General features: G+C 35.4%; 1 protein-coding gene across 2 annotated transcripts in view; it reads left to right on the forward strand.

The window, feature by feature from the left end:
- Window positions 1-13,399, forward strand: part of PHIP (PHIP subunit of CUL4-Ring ligase complex) — a 137,951-nt gene that overhangs the window by 91,210 nt on the left and 33,342 nt on the right. Inside the window, exons 23-29 of one of the 2 annotated variants that reach the window (XM_073224812.1) lie at window positions 949-1,180; window positions 7,057-7,176; window positions 8,886-8,993; window positions 9,605-9,729; window positions 9,864-9,946; window positions 12,711-12,776; window positions 13,155-13,266. In XM_073224812.1, the coding sequence (XP_073080913.1) occupies window positions 949-1,180; window positions 7,057-7,176; window positions 8,886-8,993; window positions 9,605-9,729; window positions 9,864-9,946; window positions 12,711-12,776; window positions 13,155-13,266 (846 nt within the window). The remainder of the gene's footprint in view (window positions 1-948; window positions 1,181-7,056; window positions 7,177-8,885; window positions 8,994-9,604; window positions 9,730-9,863; window positions 9,947-12,710; window positions 12,777-13,154; window positions 13,267-13,399) is intronic. The other variant, XM_037006099.2, reaches the window with a different exon arrangement.

A 13,399-nucleotide genomic window follows, 5' to 3' on the forward strand; every position in this document is an offset into this window, starting at 1 on the left:
GCCTGTAAAGAACATTCAGGCCAGGAGGAAGAGGTGGCTGGTAGTGGACTGAAACCCCAGGAGAATCTGTCCTTTCAGTGTTAGTTATCAGCAATATTTTAGAGTGAGGTCATGTATCACTAAGTCTAGGCAAACTAATTACTGATTTAAACACTGTATAACTTAGATTCCTTTAAGGCATTTCTATTTATGAAAACTAAGATCAAATAATATTCTCATGAACTAAAATTAAAACAGGAGATAACATAACAGGGTTTTTTGTTTTGCAACATCAATTTGGTAATGGTTTGCTTAGGTCTACTGAAGGTAAAATGAAATGACAAACATGGTTGGTAGCAATACCTAAAATCATAAAGCCTGTATTTTTCTGAATGAGGCATTCTTTGAAGTGTGAGCTAGACCTAAGGTGTATTATGTAGATGATACGTGAGATTTGAAGGTGCAGCCTTCCTGCTGGACAGGAACATTTACGACCCTGCCAGTTCCATGTCCAGCCATGTGGGCAGCCATGCTCCTCCACGGGAGTCTCCCTGTCAGGAGTGCCGCCTCCTCGCGTTGGTGTGTCTTGTGTTCTCCTCCAGGGCTGTCCATCTGCTGTTGGTAGAACTGAGGAAGATGGCCTCCCGCTGTTTATTTTTGTCTGCCCTACAGTATTTTGAGCTTTGCTTCTTTGTTATAGCCGTAGAAGGCACCTAATTTACTGTTTCAATTAAAGCTATGACCTTACTTACCTTAAAAATATTTTTGAGATAACTTAAGTAAATCAAGCCTTTAGAATTTTATGAAACTTTAAGATGATGATGATTTGCAAGTTAGGAAATAATTTTAGTTCACTTGGTATGTATTGTTTTGTCATACTCTTTATTATGATCTTTACATTTTCATAAAACCAAGTCTTAAGGTATCTGTATATCATGTGTGAATCTCCCAAATTCTTTTTCTGTCCAGTGACTACTCCAGTGACTATTCTGACTGGACAGCAGACGCGGGCATTAATCTGCAGCCACCAAAGAAAATTCCTAAGCATAAGGCCAAGAAAGCTGAAAGCAGTTCAGATGAAGAAGAAGAATCGGAAAAACAGAAGCAAAAACAGATTAAAAAGGAAAGGAAAAAAGTAAATGAAGATAAAGATGGACCAGTATCACCAAAGAAAAAGAAGCCCAAAGAAAGAAAACAAAAGGTTGATATTTTTAATGTAATGTTTTCTATGAAAAGAAAGCACACACACTTTAAAAGTGCACTTGTTGTACATACACAGCGTTGAGGTGTTAACAGCGAGTAGTAATAGGAAAAACTCATAAATACACAGTAGTAAGTAGAGTATACCAAAAGATACTTAGTTGAGATCAAGTTTTATATGTCCAGCATGTGACAGTATTTGTAGAATTACCATATTCTAAATATTGAGCATTTAATCTTGTAACACGAGTAGATTTTTCTCGACAATGTGGTGGGATTTATTCATTTATGTATATAAAATAATGTTAGAAAACATAGCTTTATTAGTGCTTCAGTTGTCACTACCTTTTAATCATCCTTCTTATTCCTGAAAATAAATGGAAAGCTAGAGGAACATCACCTGAAATAAAAATGGCAAAGTTTGTCACAACTGAACACAAAGCAACAGGCAAATCTAAGAGGCTGCTGAACGTGTATGAGCCTCCATTAATCTGCAGAGCCTGTGAGCTCCAATTAGATGGGCCTTGCGTTAGTAGTGGTATTGGTTTGACGACTGTATCCTTAGTCTGTGGAAACTTTGAGACAAATTGGGGATAGAGGCAAATGTTATGAATGTAAGATCTATCAGCTCTTACGGAGTTAGAATTCTTTAAAATAAGAGCCGTTCAACTTCTACTCTACAGTAAATTAAATACAATGGACATGTTCTCTATTCCTCAAAAGAATATAAATGCAAAGCATATTTGATTAAACAAAAGGATATTGTTTTTTTAAACTACCTCCATTTTTAGAATTAAATATAAATTGTCATTTATAGAACTCAATATGAGGGAGACCCTAAGGATCTCTATCCCCAGAGCCTTGAAAAATTTTAAGAATGCATCTGTCCTAAGTGTTTATTTTATCTACCTCAGTTGAACTCATGCTTGTTTCAGCTTTGTAATTATGAATTACTTGAATTTTGCTTTTGTTTGGGGAAGATTTACCAAAGAAGATGCCACGTATTAGCCCACATTAGCTCACATTTTTCCCTTCTGCCTTGTCTGTGATGATAAATGAAGGCTGGCCCATTATTTCATGTGGTGTGTAGACTGGTTAAAGAAAACTGATTTAGCCATCTATCTGGCTAATAAGTTAAACTTATTTTTCCATCTCAAGATGGTTTTGATGAACTTTTGAGGTTTGCAGTGTGTGTCATGGTGAGAAATGTAATTCTTTTGTCCTGAAAGTGCAGTTTACTTTACCTGTCCTCTTGATTTGATAATTGTCCAAAACCTAGTACCTTGGGCTGCTTCGTGCAATGCTGTATTTGTATCTGACTATACCATTTGGCATATTTTAACGTCACTGTTTTGCTTGAAGTATTGTGATAGGATCTATCTGCCACTGAATTTATGTGGGACAGATTTTAAATATCCTAAGGTTAGAGTATTACAAGCTATGCCCTTTAGTGTGAATTTTGTTCACATGATTTGGCATATTAGCCTACCAGTAGGATACAATTGTTCTTATTCCTTGATCCTCTTATTATCTCAAACGTAGTATTTTCCTTATACATACAGTTGTGTAGAGCTAGAAAGGAACTGGGAGATCATTAAGTAATTGATATTTAAATCATGTATGAAAATGAAAATATTTTCCATGTAACTAATTCTCTTTGAGTTAATTAAGCAAAAAAACATTAAGGCAAATACAGAAAATACTTAATGAAAAAATAGAATTCTCCAGAGATGCAATAAAGTCAATTCAGATGGTATCTGACTTATATCCCTTATGCTCTGAAACCAGATCAATACAATCTTTTTTTTTTTGTTATCATTAATCTACAATTACATGAAGAACATTGTTTACTAGGGTCCCCCCTTCACCAAGTCCCCCCAACAAACCCCATTACAGTCACTGTCCATCAGCATAGTAAGATGTTATAGAATCACTACTTGTCTTCTCTGTGTTGCACAGCCCTCCCCATGCCCCACCCCACATTAAACATGCTAATTGTAATACCTCCTTTCTTTTTCCCCGCCCTTATCCCTCCCTTCCCACCCATCCTCCCCAGTCCCTTTCCCTTTGGTAACTGTTAGTCCATTCTTGGGTTCTGTGATTCTGCTGCTGTTTTGCTCCTTCAGTTTTTCTTTGTTCTTATACTCCACATATGAGTGAAATCATTTGGTATTTGTCTTTCTCCGCCTGGCTTATTTCACTGAGCATAACACCCTCTAGCTCCATCCATGTTGTTACAAATGGTAGGATTTGTTTTCTTCTTATGGCTGAGTAGTATTCCATTGTGTATATGTACCACATCTTCTTTATCCATTCATCTACTGATGGACACTTAGGTTGCTTCCATTTCTTAGCTATTGTACATAGTGCTGCAATCTACATAGGGGTGCACCTGTCTTTTTCGAACTGGGCTGGTGCATTCTTAGGGTAAATTCCTAAAAGTGGAATTCCTAGGTCAAATGGTATTTCTATTTTGAGCTTTTTGAGGAACCTCCATATTGCTTTCTACAATGGTTGAACTAATTTGCATTCCCACCAGTAGTGTAGGAGGGTCCCCCTTTCTCCACAACTTCCTTATGGGGATGCTTGCCTAGTGCAATTAATAGTCCATATTAAGGCCAGAATTGCCAACATTTGTTGTTGTTTGTCTTTTGGATGGTAGCCATCCTTACTTGTGTGAGGTGATATCTCATTGTGGTTTTAATTTGCATTTCTTTGATAACTAGCGATGTGAAACATCTTTTCATGTGCCTGTTGGCCATCTGAATTTCTTCTTTGGAGAACTGTCTGTTCAGCTCCTCTGCCCATTTTTTAATTGGATTATTTGCTTTTTGTTTGTTGAGGTGTGTGAGCTCTTTATATATTTTGGGTGTCAAGCCTTTATTGGATCTGTCATTTATGAATATATTCTCCCATACTGTAGGGTACCTTTTTGTTCTATTGATGGTATCCTTTGCTGTACAGAAGCTTTTCAGCTTGATATAGTCCCACTTGTTCATTTTTGCTTTTGTTTCCCTTGCCTGGGGAGATATGTTCATGAAGAAGTCACTCATGTTTATGTCCGAGAGATTTTTGCCTATGTTTTTTTCTAAGAGTTTTATGGTTTCATGACTTACATTCAGGTCTTTGATCCATTTTGAATTTAGATCAATACATTCTTAATCTAGTATTTACAATTTACAAAGCAGTACAGTGGATAAAAAGAAGTGTAAAACATAGAATTTACTTGAATTCTCCAAGGTAAAAATAGAAGAAATATCATACGATCTAATTAATATGTTTAGTTGCTAGATTAAAGATAATGACTTAGAAATTGAATGGGGATATGTTTTCTTAGAGTTTCAGATAAGACTTCCAGAAGAAATAGGAGTTAAGATGGGCCTAAAATTTCCATGAATAGAATGGAATCAATTACATGTATCTCCAGAAAAAAGTCTCAAATTATGAAGCAGGAATATTCACTGCATTTTAACCCCTAAGTGTTTTCAAATACTGAGTGACAGAAAATCTGTAACCAAGAAGTCTAGGTTCTCCAAGGATTATTAAGGAATAAGATTTATTGTCATAATGATTCTTATCTATAGATCGGATTATTAGTATTGAATATTCAGTTCACCTGGCTTTGTGTGGGAGTTGTTAGCTACTTCATCATGGATCATATTCCTTGTGGGGATACTTGCCTAGTGCAACTAATAGTCCATATTAAGGCCAGAATTGACAATTTTCAGACTTTTCCTACCTTAAGTCAAAAGAAACCTTTCTCAGACACACTTTAACTCAAAATCTTAATATATTAAACTGATAAGATCTGTGGTTCTAACTGTGGTATACTCAATACATAACAACAATAACTATGTAATAACACATACCATAACTTAACATCTCAAGTCTAACACACACAAAACTTTCTAATTTTTCCCCTCCAACCTGCTACACTCCAGCCTTATCTCAGCAGTGACATCTTTTTTAGTCGTTTACACCAAAACTTGTTGTCACCTGTAACTTCTCGTTTTCTCCTGTCGTCCATATCCAGGCCATCAGGGAATTTCTGTGACTTTCTGAACGTAATGCAGCACTTGACTATTTTTGCTCCCTCTGCCATCAGGCCAGAGTGTGCCACTGTGGTCTCTGAGCTGCGTCACTGCATCAGCCTCCCATCTGCCCTGCTCATACCTCCCCCGTGAGGGTCTGTTCCCCAAAGCAGGGGTCAGCACACTTCTCTGTGGAGGGCCAGCTCCTGTGCTCTGCAGCCTGAATGCAGCCAGGGACGGTGCAGAAGCAGAATGGCTGGGTTCCAGTAAAGCTCGGCTTAAAAAGCAGACAGCAGCTGGGTTTGGGCCATGGGCCATAAATTGCAACTCCCTGCCCTGATACATTCAGAGTAACCTTTTTTTTTTTAGTTTGAGTATGTTAATATACAATATTATATTGGTTTCAGGTATACAACACAATGATTCAATTGTATACATTATGAAGTGCTCCCCGTAAGTGTAGTTATCATCTAGCACCAAAGTTATTACAGTATTCCTGTCTGTATTCCTTCTGCTCTACTTTTCATCAACTTGATTATATATATCCCCTTCACCTATTTGGTGAAGTTTGTTCTCTTTATTTTGTATTTATTTCTGTTTTGTTTATTCGTTTTTTAGATTCCATGTGAAATCATATGGTATTTATCTTTCTCTGACTTAAACTTCTCTTAGCATTATACCCTGTAGGCCAGTGTATGTTGTCGCAAATGGCAGGATTTCTTTCTTATAAAATATGTCAGATCTTACTACTATTTTCCAGTTGGACTAAAAATCTCCAGTGGGTCCATCTCACCTGTAGTAAATGCTAAGGACCTTTCCCCACCCCCCACCCCACTTCCCTTAGAGAAGCATTTCCGAAGTGTTTAGCTGAGAAACAACAGGGTACAGTTAGGAAGAAGAGGGAGCTGAGTGTCCCTGGCAGGGACAGCGGTGCCTGCTGCAAACAGGTCCCCTGCCATGCCTGTGGTATTGCTGCTTCTAGAGGCCTCCTGTCACCTCACAGTCACAACGTCTTTTTAAAAACACAGGAGAATAAAATATAGACATCTTAGTGTACAAACACTGAACCGAAACATTTTTAATCAGTGGCATGAAGTTTCTCTACTTTTAAATAGGATTAGGTTTCAAAGGCTCTTAGAAATTCATTTTTCTAAGACTAAGGTAACAATGTCCAAACCATCATATCCACTTGTGGGTGACCAGTAAAGTTCAAAGGACTTTTTCTCAGAGGCTTCATTTTTTATTTATCCATGGAAGTTTAAGGAACCTGGCTTGACATTTTGTTTGAATAAAGCATCTTTTATTAGAAGCTCTGAGCCAAAAATGTGGATTGGCTACTTTTTAGAAGGGGGAGGAGAGGGGAGTATTCTTGGGCTGTGTAATAGATGCATAATGCCTAGCCTATGAGGACACCTAGCCCCTGTATCCTGCACTATTTAGTCCATAAAGAGTATCTTACTTAGTTCTTAGTAACACTATGACTAGGATTTAAAAAAAACCTCAATTATGCCCTGGTTTGTTATACAGACTGTTGATGGAGTTTTGAGAAGAAGGTAGACTGCTACATGGCCTATGCTTTGGGATTTATGGGAATACCTTGCTGCCTAGTTTTGTTATGAATGTTGTTTGTGGGGTTGTGGTTTATCTAGTTCTTTTATGCAGTGATTTGGAGAGGTTGAATTCATCTTCCCAGAATACGGTTTTTAATAATTAAAGATCATGCATTTTTGTATAAAGATCACCTTCCCTTTTGTTGAGTCAACTACTTTTCTAGTTACTTTAAAGGGCAGATTAATAAATGAATGCTTTTATGATTATATCACTTTATAATTTTCTAAACTCTTAGAGATTGGCTGTTGGAGAGCTAACAGAAAATGGTTTGACATTAGAAGAATGGTTACCTTCCACGTGGATTACAGATACCATTCCCAGGAGATGTCCGTTTGTGCCACAGATGGGTGATGAGGTACTTTTAACTTTTAAAAATGTCTTTTGTTTCTCTCAAGTAACTTTTTGTATAGTTCATAAACCAGAACTGTAGAAAACTTACTGGTTTCATAAGATATCTTATTCTCAGTGTCTGTAACTAGGAATGGAGAGGGTATTTTTGGAGGAAGGCTCTACAGATCATCTTTTTTACAGCAGCAAATCTCAATACTGTAAGAGAGTGGAAATTTTACTGGCATTTTAAAAACTAGTATGTATTTTTAAATGAGGATTTTATTGTCAGTTTTCTTTTTCTTTCTAAATTAAAATACACTAATTTTTCTTAGTTTAAGGCTTAAACATATAGCATATTAAAGGAAAATGAAATTCAATATTTTCATTTAATTTTATTTCATAGAAGTTTCTTTTAAATACTTACAATGTTCATAATTTATTTCTTAGATACTTAAAATATCTCTTAGAGTAAGAAATAGTATTTCACTTGTAAGAAAATGTGATTGGCACCATTTTGGACTATGTACTTGTGCATTTGAAATGAAGATGTCTTGGGACAGAATTTCCCACTTAGGGGTTCATGTCTCCTTATTTTATGCATAATGTTAACAGGCAGGGTTATCTGGTGTTCAATAGATTAGCAATAAATCAGGAATTAGAATATAGGCTTTTTAGCAAAGCACACTAATGAGCAGTAGAAAGTGGCAGATGGTGGTAAAAAATTGACAGTAAAAAGGAAAAACAAAAGCTTTTTAATGCAAGAGTGACTCTAAACAGTTTGAAATAATTCTTTCAGAGACCCACTTGCCTAAGAAGACTTAAGGAACACAGCGCGCAGTATACCACATTGTTGTAGTTTTAGGGCAGTGATAGATCCTAAGAGATTTCACAGCATTAAGATGCTGGATTAAATTATATTTAATAGAGTGTTTCAGAATGGCCAAAAAGTATATAATTCCTTTTGAACGATTTCCCTCCAGAATGTTTACATTGTCTTCAGCTCTTGGAGGTAACAGGTCCCATTATTCAGCCCCATTCCTTTGTATGAAGTTGCAGCAGCTGTAGCAGTAATGACAATAACGAGTAGGATGAAAGTATGTAGAATAATGGATATCCTAAAGTGTTACTAAAAAGATGAATAACATTTTCAAAAATGTTGCATTTTGTAAAAGCTTTACTATTTCTTAGTAGTGGGAAGAACACTTGGTATCAGACTACTGTGTTCAAATATCAGATTCTATAGGATGGTAGTCAGGAGTCACTTAAATTTAACTTTCACAACATGAGGATAAGATATATATCTCTTTTATAAGGATAAAATATATGTGAAAACACAATTTTTGTTTTAAAGTTTTCTGTATATGTACAAACCACTTGATAACAAAGTAAGTGAACAATAAACCAACCATAACCTCTCTCTAGTTAACATCATTTATTATGCAACAGATTAATTTACTTTGAATCCAGAAATAAATGATGAAACCAAGAAACCCAAAATGACTGCTTGTCACAACCTCTTAGTGTATTATCAGAGTAATGTTATTAAGAACATTTTGGTAATGGTTATGTGACACTAAGAAATCTAAGGAAAGAGAAGGAAAAAAGCCAAAATACTAGAATTTCTTGTAGTTCAAAGGACATTAAATTTTGTATGTGGTTTTAGCTGATACCTTCATCTTGGCTTAAAGGAGACACATTCAGGTTTTAAATTGTAACTTTATTAATTTTTTTTAGGTTTATTATTTCCGACAAGGACATGAAGCATATGTTGAAATGGCCCGGAAAAATAAAATTTACAGTATCAATCCCAAAAAACAGCCATGGCATAAAATGGAACTACGGGTATGGTGTTTATTATTTAATAGCCCAAAAAGGTAGTGATGAATCATGGAGAAAATTATATTGAGTGTTTTTATTTTTGCTAAAAGAAACTTTATCATGATGACTTCTTTAATTGAAGCAATCTGGGGCATTTAATTTTCAAAGAAACACAAGATTTACCAAATTTATATGTTCTGTAAGTTTGGTACAAAATGTACTTGTAGTGAAAATTAGACAATACTAATCTCTCAGGTAAACTTCATATCTGTAAAATTAAAAAATGTTTCTATGTTTATCAGCAGTGTTTCAAAATTATTTAGAAGTCTTTGGAACTGTTGGCAAACTCTTCAATAAAGTTTTCCTTATTTTTCTTCCCTCCCCCTTTTTTATTGAGATACAACTTGTATATAAAGTTTTCCATATTTTTCCTTTTTTTGTTTACTTTTTTATTGAGATTACTTGTACTGTGAAGCACACAGACCTTAAATGCCTAGCTAGGTGAGTTTCACACATACACATAGTATTCACCACTGGACGAGATTGCAATTGAAGCATTTTCTTGATTATGTTTAGCAGTTTAATTTGTGATATATTTTGTGAAGATGGTTTCTTACTTTCTGTATCTTCCTTAGGAACAAGAATTGATGAAAATAGTTGGCATAAAGTATGAAGTGGGATTGCCTACCCTTTGCTGCCTTAAACTTGCTTTTCTAGATCCTGATACTGGTAAACTAACTGGCGGATCATTTACCATGAAGTAAGGACTGTTGAGATAGGCAGTGGTTTCTTAGTATCATAGATTGTTTTTCAAGATTCAGATAAATTTGAACATCTCTTAGATATTTCTAGGTATGAGACCTAATTAATTTGTTTTCTGTTATTTGTAATTAGATACCATGACATGCCTGATGTTATAGATTTCCTAGTCTTGAGACAACAATTTGACGACGCAAAATATAGGCGGTGGAATATAGGTGGGTACTTTATTTTAGAAGCCAGAGGTGTTTGTTTTTTGTTGTTTTTTAATCTAATAAGTGATTTTCCATTACTCATAATTTAGAAAAAGATACTCAAATGTTATTGTCATTTGTGGAAATGTTAACAGCAAAGTAAGATATGTCAGATATTTTTCAAGTTCTTTTTAAGGTTGAAATTACTTTTAATCTAGTTGATGCTGAAATTCTAAATATTTTCTCACATTTGGTATTGTTTGTTATGTAAGATTGTTTATAGCTGTTTCTTGGGCTCTCAGGCACTGAATTAAATTTTTATACAAATATATTAGTAATAGAATTGAAACTTGAAGCAAACAAAGGTCTCCCAGTTCAAAATGTTTAATAATTTGGACTGGAACTAAAGTTAAACTGACATTTTTCTTTCATTGGTTAATAACTCTGTTATAATCTCTAAAATGAATACTACTATAAACAATACTCAAACTTCAAAGTCCTTTAAAGTTTCAAGGCATTTAAGATGCACTGTTTTATATACTAATGGATGTGTTATTCATTAGAGTATGTCTTTTAAGCTTTTCCAACAGGGCCATTATTGGTCCTCTTGGAGTGGGGTGTGGGCATATGCGGCATGTGGTCTGAAAAGCACACAGTTCATGTGCCAGTCCATCCCTCCTCCATGCCATTGGAAGGTATGGCATAGTGATGTTGCTTTTCTTGTTTTGTCTTGGTAAACTTAAAAATTTACCTATAAACTCTAATGAGAATTTAGGGAAATTCAGTTTACAAAATTAAGTTCATAGGAGTTACCAAAAAAAAAATACCATTATCTCATGTGCTCTTTCTCTGGAAGCTTTGAAATAAGTATTCCAACAAATAAGGGAGTAAACCAAGAAAAAGAAACCCCTCCAGGAGGCTGGAAATCTGGAGCAGGACAGAGCTGAAAGGAATTCCAAAGTAATAGTCAACACAGTTGTTAGTATAGCATCTGTCTATCAAGTCTAAAAAGCAACCAGTCCAGAAGATATCCTCTAAAAGTGAAGTCTTCAGGGAAGGAAGAACAAGAACTGATAAATTATCTAATATGTCAACTTGGTGGGAAATTATGTTGAAGTGTCCAGTTTGAGCTGTTAGAGAATGTGGAAGGCCTGACCTTAAGTTCAGAGAAAACCATCTATAAAAATATGAAGCAATCTTTATACAGAATTATACCAGAAAGGAATTGTGTTCTGTCTGGCTCAGTAGCAAGCAATATTTACATAGTCGTGATAAGGAAAAACGGAATATGGATTAAATGAAATACATATACCTTTTATATACTGTTACATGGAGAGTGGTCAATACTTACTATGGATGAGTAAAGAAATACTTCCATCTTCATTATTTAGAAGTCTGTAAACTCAAGAAGAAATAGTTAAAAGTGTTTTCCTTGGTTTTGGTTATAAGCCTTTGGTATATTTGATTTTAAAATTATTTGCATGTGTTACTTGGTAAGATAATTCTACTTTTTTAAGGACATGCATCTGCCAATAAATTGCTGAACAAATATTAGCAGAGTCCAGGAATATTCCAGAAGTGATCTGATAAAAACTTAAGCAAAGAAATATTGCATGCATTGGGCAAATCAAGATATTTCAGATGGATGTATATCAAATTTTCTCCTTTGGATCTTGTTTTCTTTTTTCCTTCCTAAATTTATAGATGAATATTTCTTCTAAAGTTAGCGTGACTGGGTCTTTTATTTCTGCAGATGTATGCATCTACTTCCCAACTGCCATTTAAAATTACATCAGTAGTAATTAAATTAGCTTGTCCTCAGAAATGTTTAAGGCATACTGTGACTGGCCAACTCTCTTCCTTGCTTAACTTTACTGTTACATTCTGCAGACTCATTTGTTGGGGTTAGGCACACATTATCCCGTTGTTCTTCCTCCTTAGCCTCATGTCATCAGTCTATGTAAGATCAGAAGAAACAGCTTTGTGAAACTCACTGTTGTGTTTACTGTAAGGCTGTGGTGTCAAGAATACCATGTATTAGATTGTGTAGGAGCTTCGCCCTCAGCTCAGGGTCACTGGTCTGCATCTAAGGGGCAGTTAGAGACACTCTAGCAGAGCATGTGTCCCTCTAACACTGGCTGTTAGAATTTTGATTTCTAGCCTTGGGTCCTGGTGTACCCATTCAGGTATATATTATCACTCAGCAGCATGCAGTTGTGTTCTGCTAACTTATTCCTGGGCTTTAGCTTTCTTTTCTATTATTAAATTTCTTTTATCTTGCTTTTTAAATTTGTAATTCATTCATAAACTTCTAAATCCTTTTTGGTAAAAAATGAGATTATACATACTTTTTATAGGTTTGAAAATGAAACTGGATTCAGATGAGCTCTAAAGTACTCATAGTCTAAAGACTATTGTTCAGTCACACAGAGAAGTTAGTTGAACTCATATCTTTTAGACCCTCACCTACACTTGTCTTGCCAGGAGAAAAACCACTAAGAGCTGTGACAGCTAAGGAGGGAGGAGAGGTTTACAGTTCCCATATGACACAGGGAAACAGAAGACAGTTCACTAGGGTTTCAGGGAAAGCAATTTCAGTAATATGACAGCTGCGTCCAACGGGGTAAGGAAGGGGATGAAGGAGTGCTATCTATTTTATAGAAATTGGTAGGTTTTGTTCCTTTTTCAAGGTAAGGAAAAGTGAGTATATATGAGTATCATGACTTAAGGATGACTGAGACAAAGGAAGGCAGGTTGGAATTTTGTTTTCTGTTCTTGTGGTTTTTAGGCTGGAGTCTTGATTGTTGGTTGGAGGAACTTGCCTACAGAAAGAAAGAAGTTAAAGAGAGACTAAGTATTTGTTGAGCAGAAATTATTTACCGTATTTTTATTTGAATGGAAAGTTTGGGCATAGTTGTAATGATGAATTTAAAATGCTAGCTTGGTAAAAATGCCTAAGGTAAGAGTGAATTTCTCTTTGCCCTAATAAGATGTAAGAAGTGGTACTGGAAACTGGTAAGTCATACTTCAGGTGTGCTTATTAAATAACATTTTCCCCTCAGTATTGCTGACGTTTACTTATTTGTTTATTTTGGACTGCATAGGTCACTTTTTATATATGTTTTCTGAAATCATAGGCAGTTTGAGTCTCTGAAAGGCACCCTTGGGGAAGAAGGAGTAACAGCAGTGGCATTACGTTTCAGATAACGACGTGGATTTTATTCTTGTCCAGGTGACCGTTTCAGATCAGTCATAGATGATGCCTGGTGGTTCGGAACAATCGAGAGCCAGGAGCCCCTTCAGCCTGAGTACCCGGATAGTTTGTTTCAGTGCTATAATGTTTGGTAAGGAAGTGTTGTGTTTGAGTTCAGTCTAGTTGACTTTAAATGTAATTTTCCCCATCTATTAATAAAGTGACTAAGACACTTCTTTTAAACACTGAAGCAATTATTTTTATAATGTGATTTTATAAAAATT

Source organism: Manis javanica, chromosome 16 (genome assembly GCF_040802235.1).
Source record: "Manis javanica isolate MJ-LG chromosome 16, MJ_LKY, whole genome shotgun sequence".
NCBI lineage: Eukaryota > Metazoa > Chordata > Mammalia > Pholidota > Manidae > Manis > Manis javanica.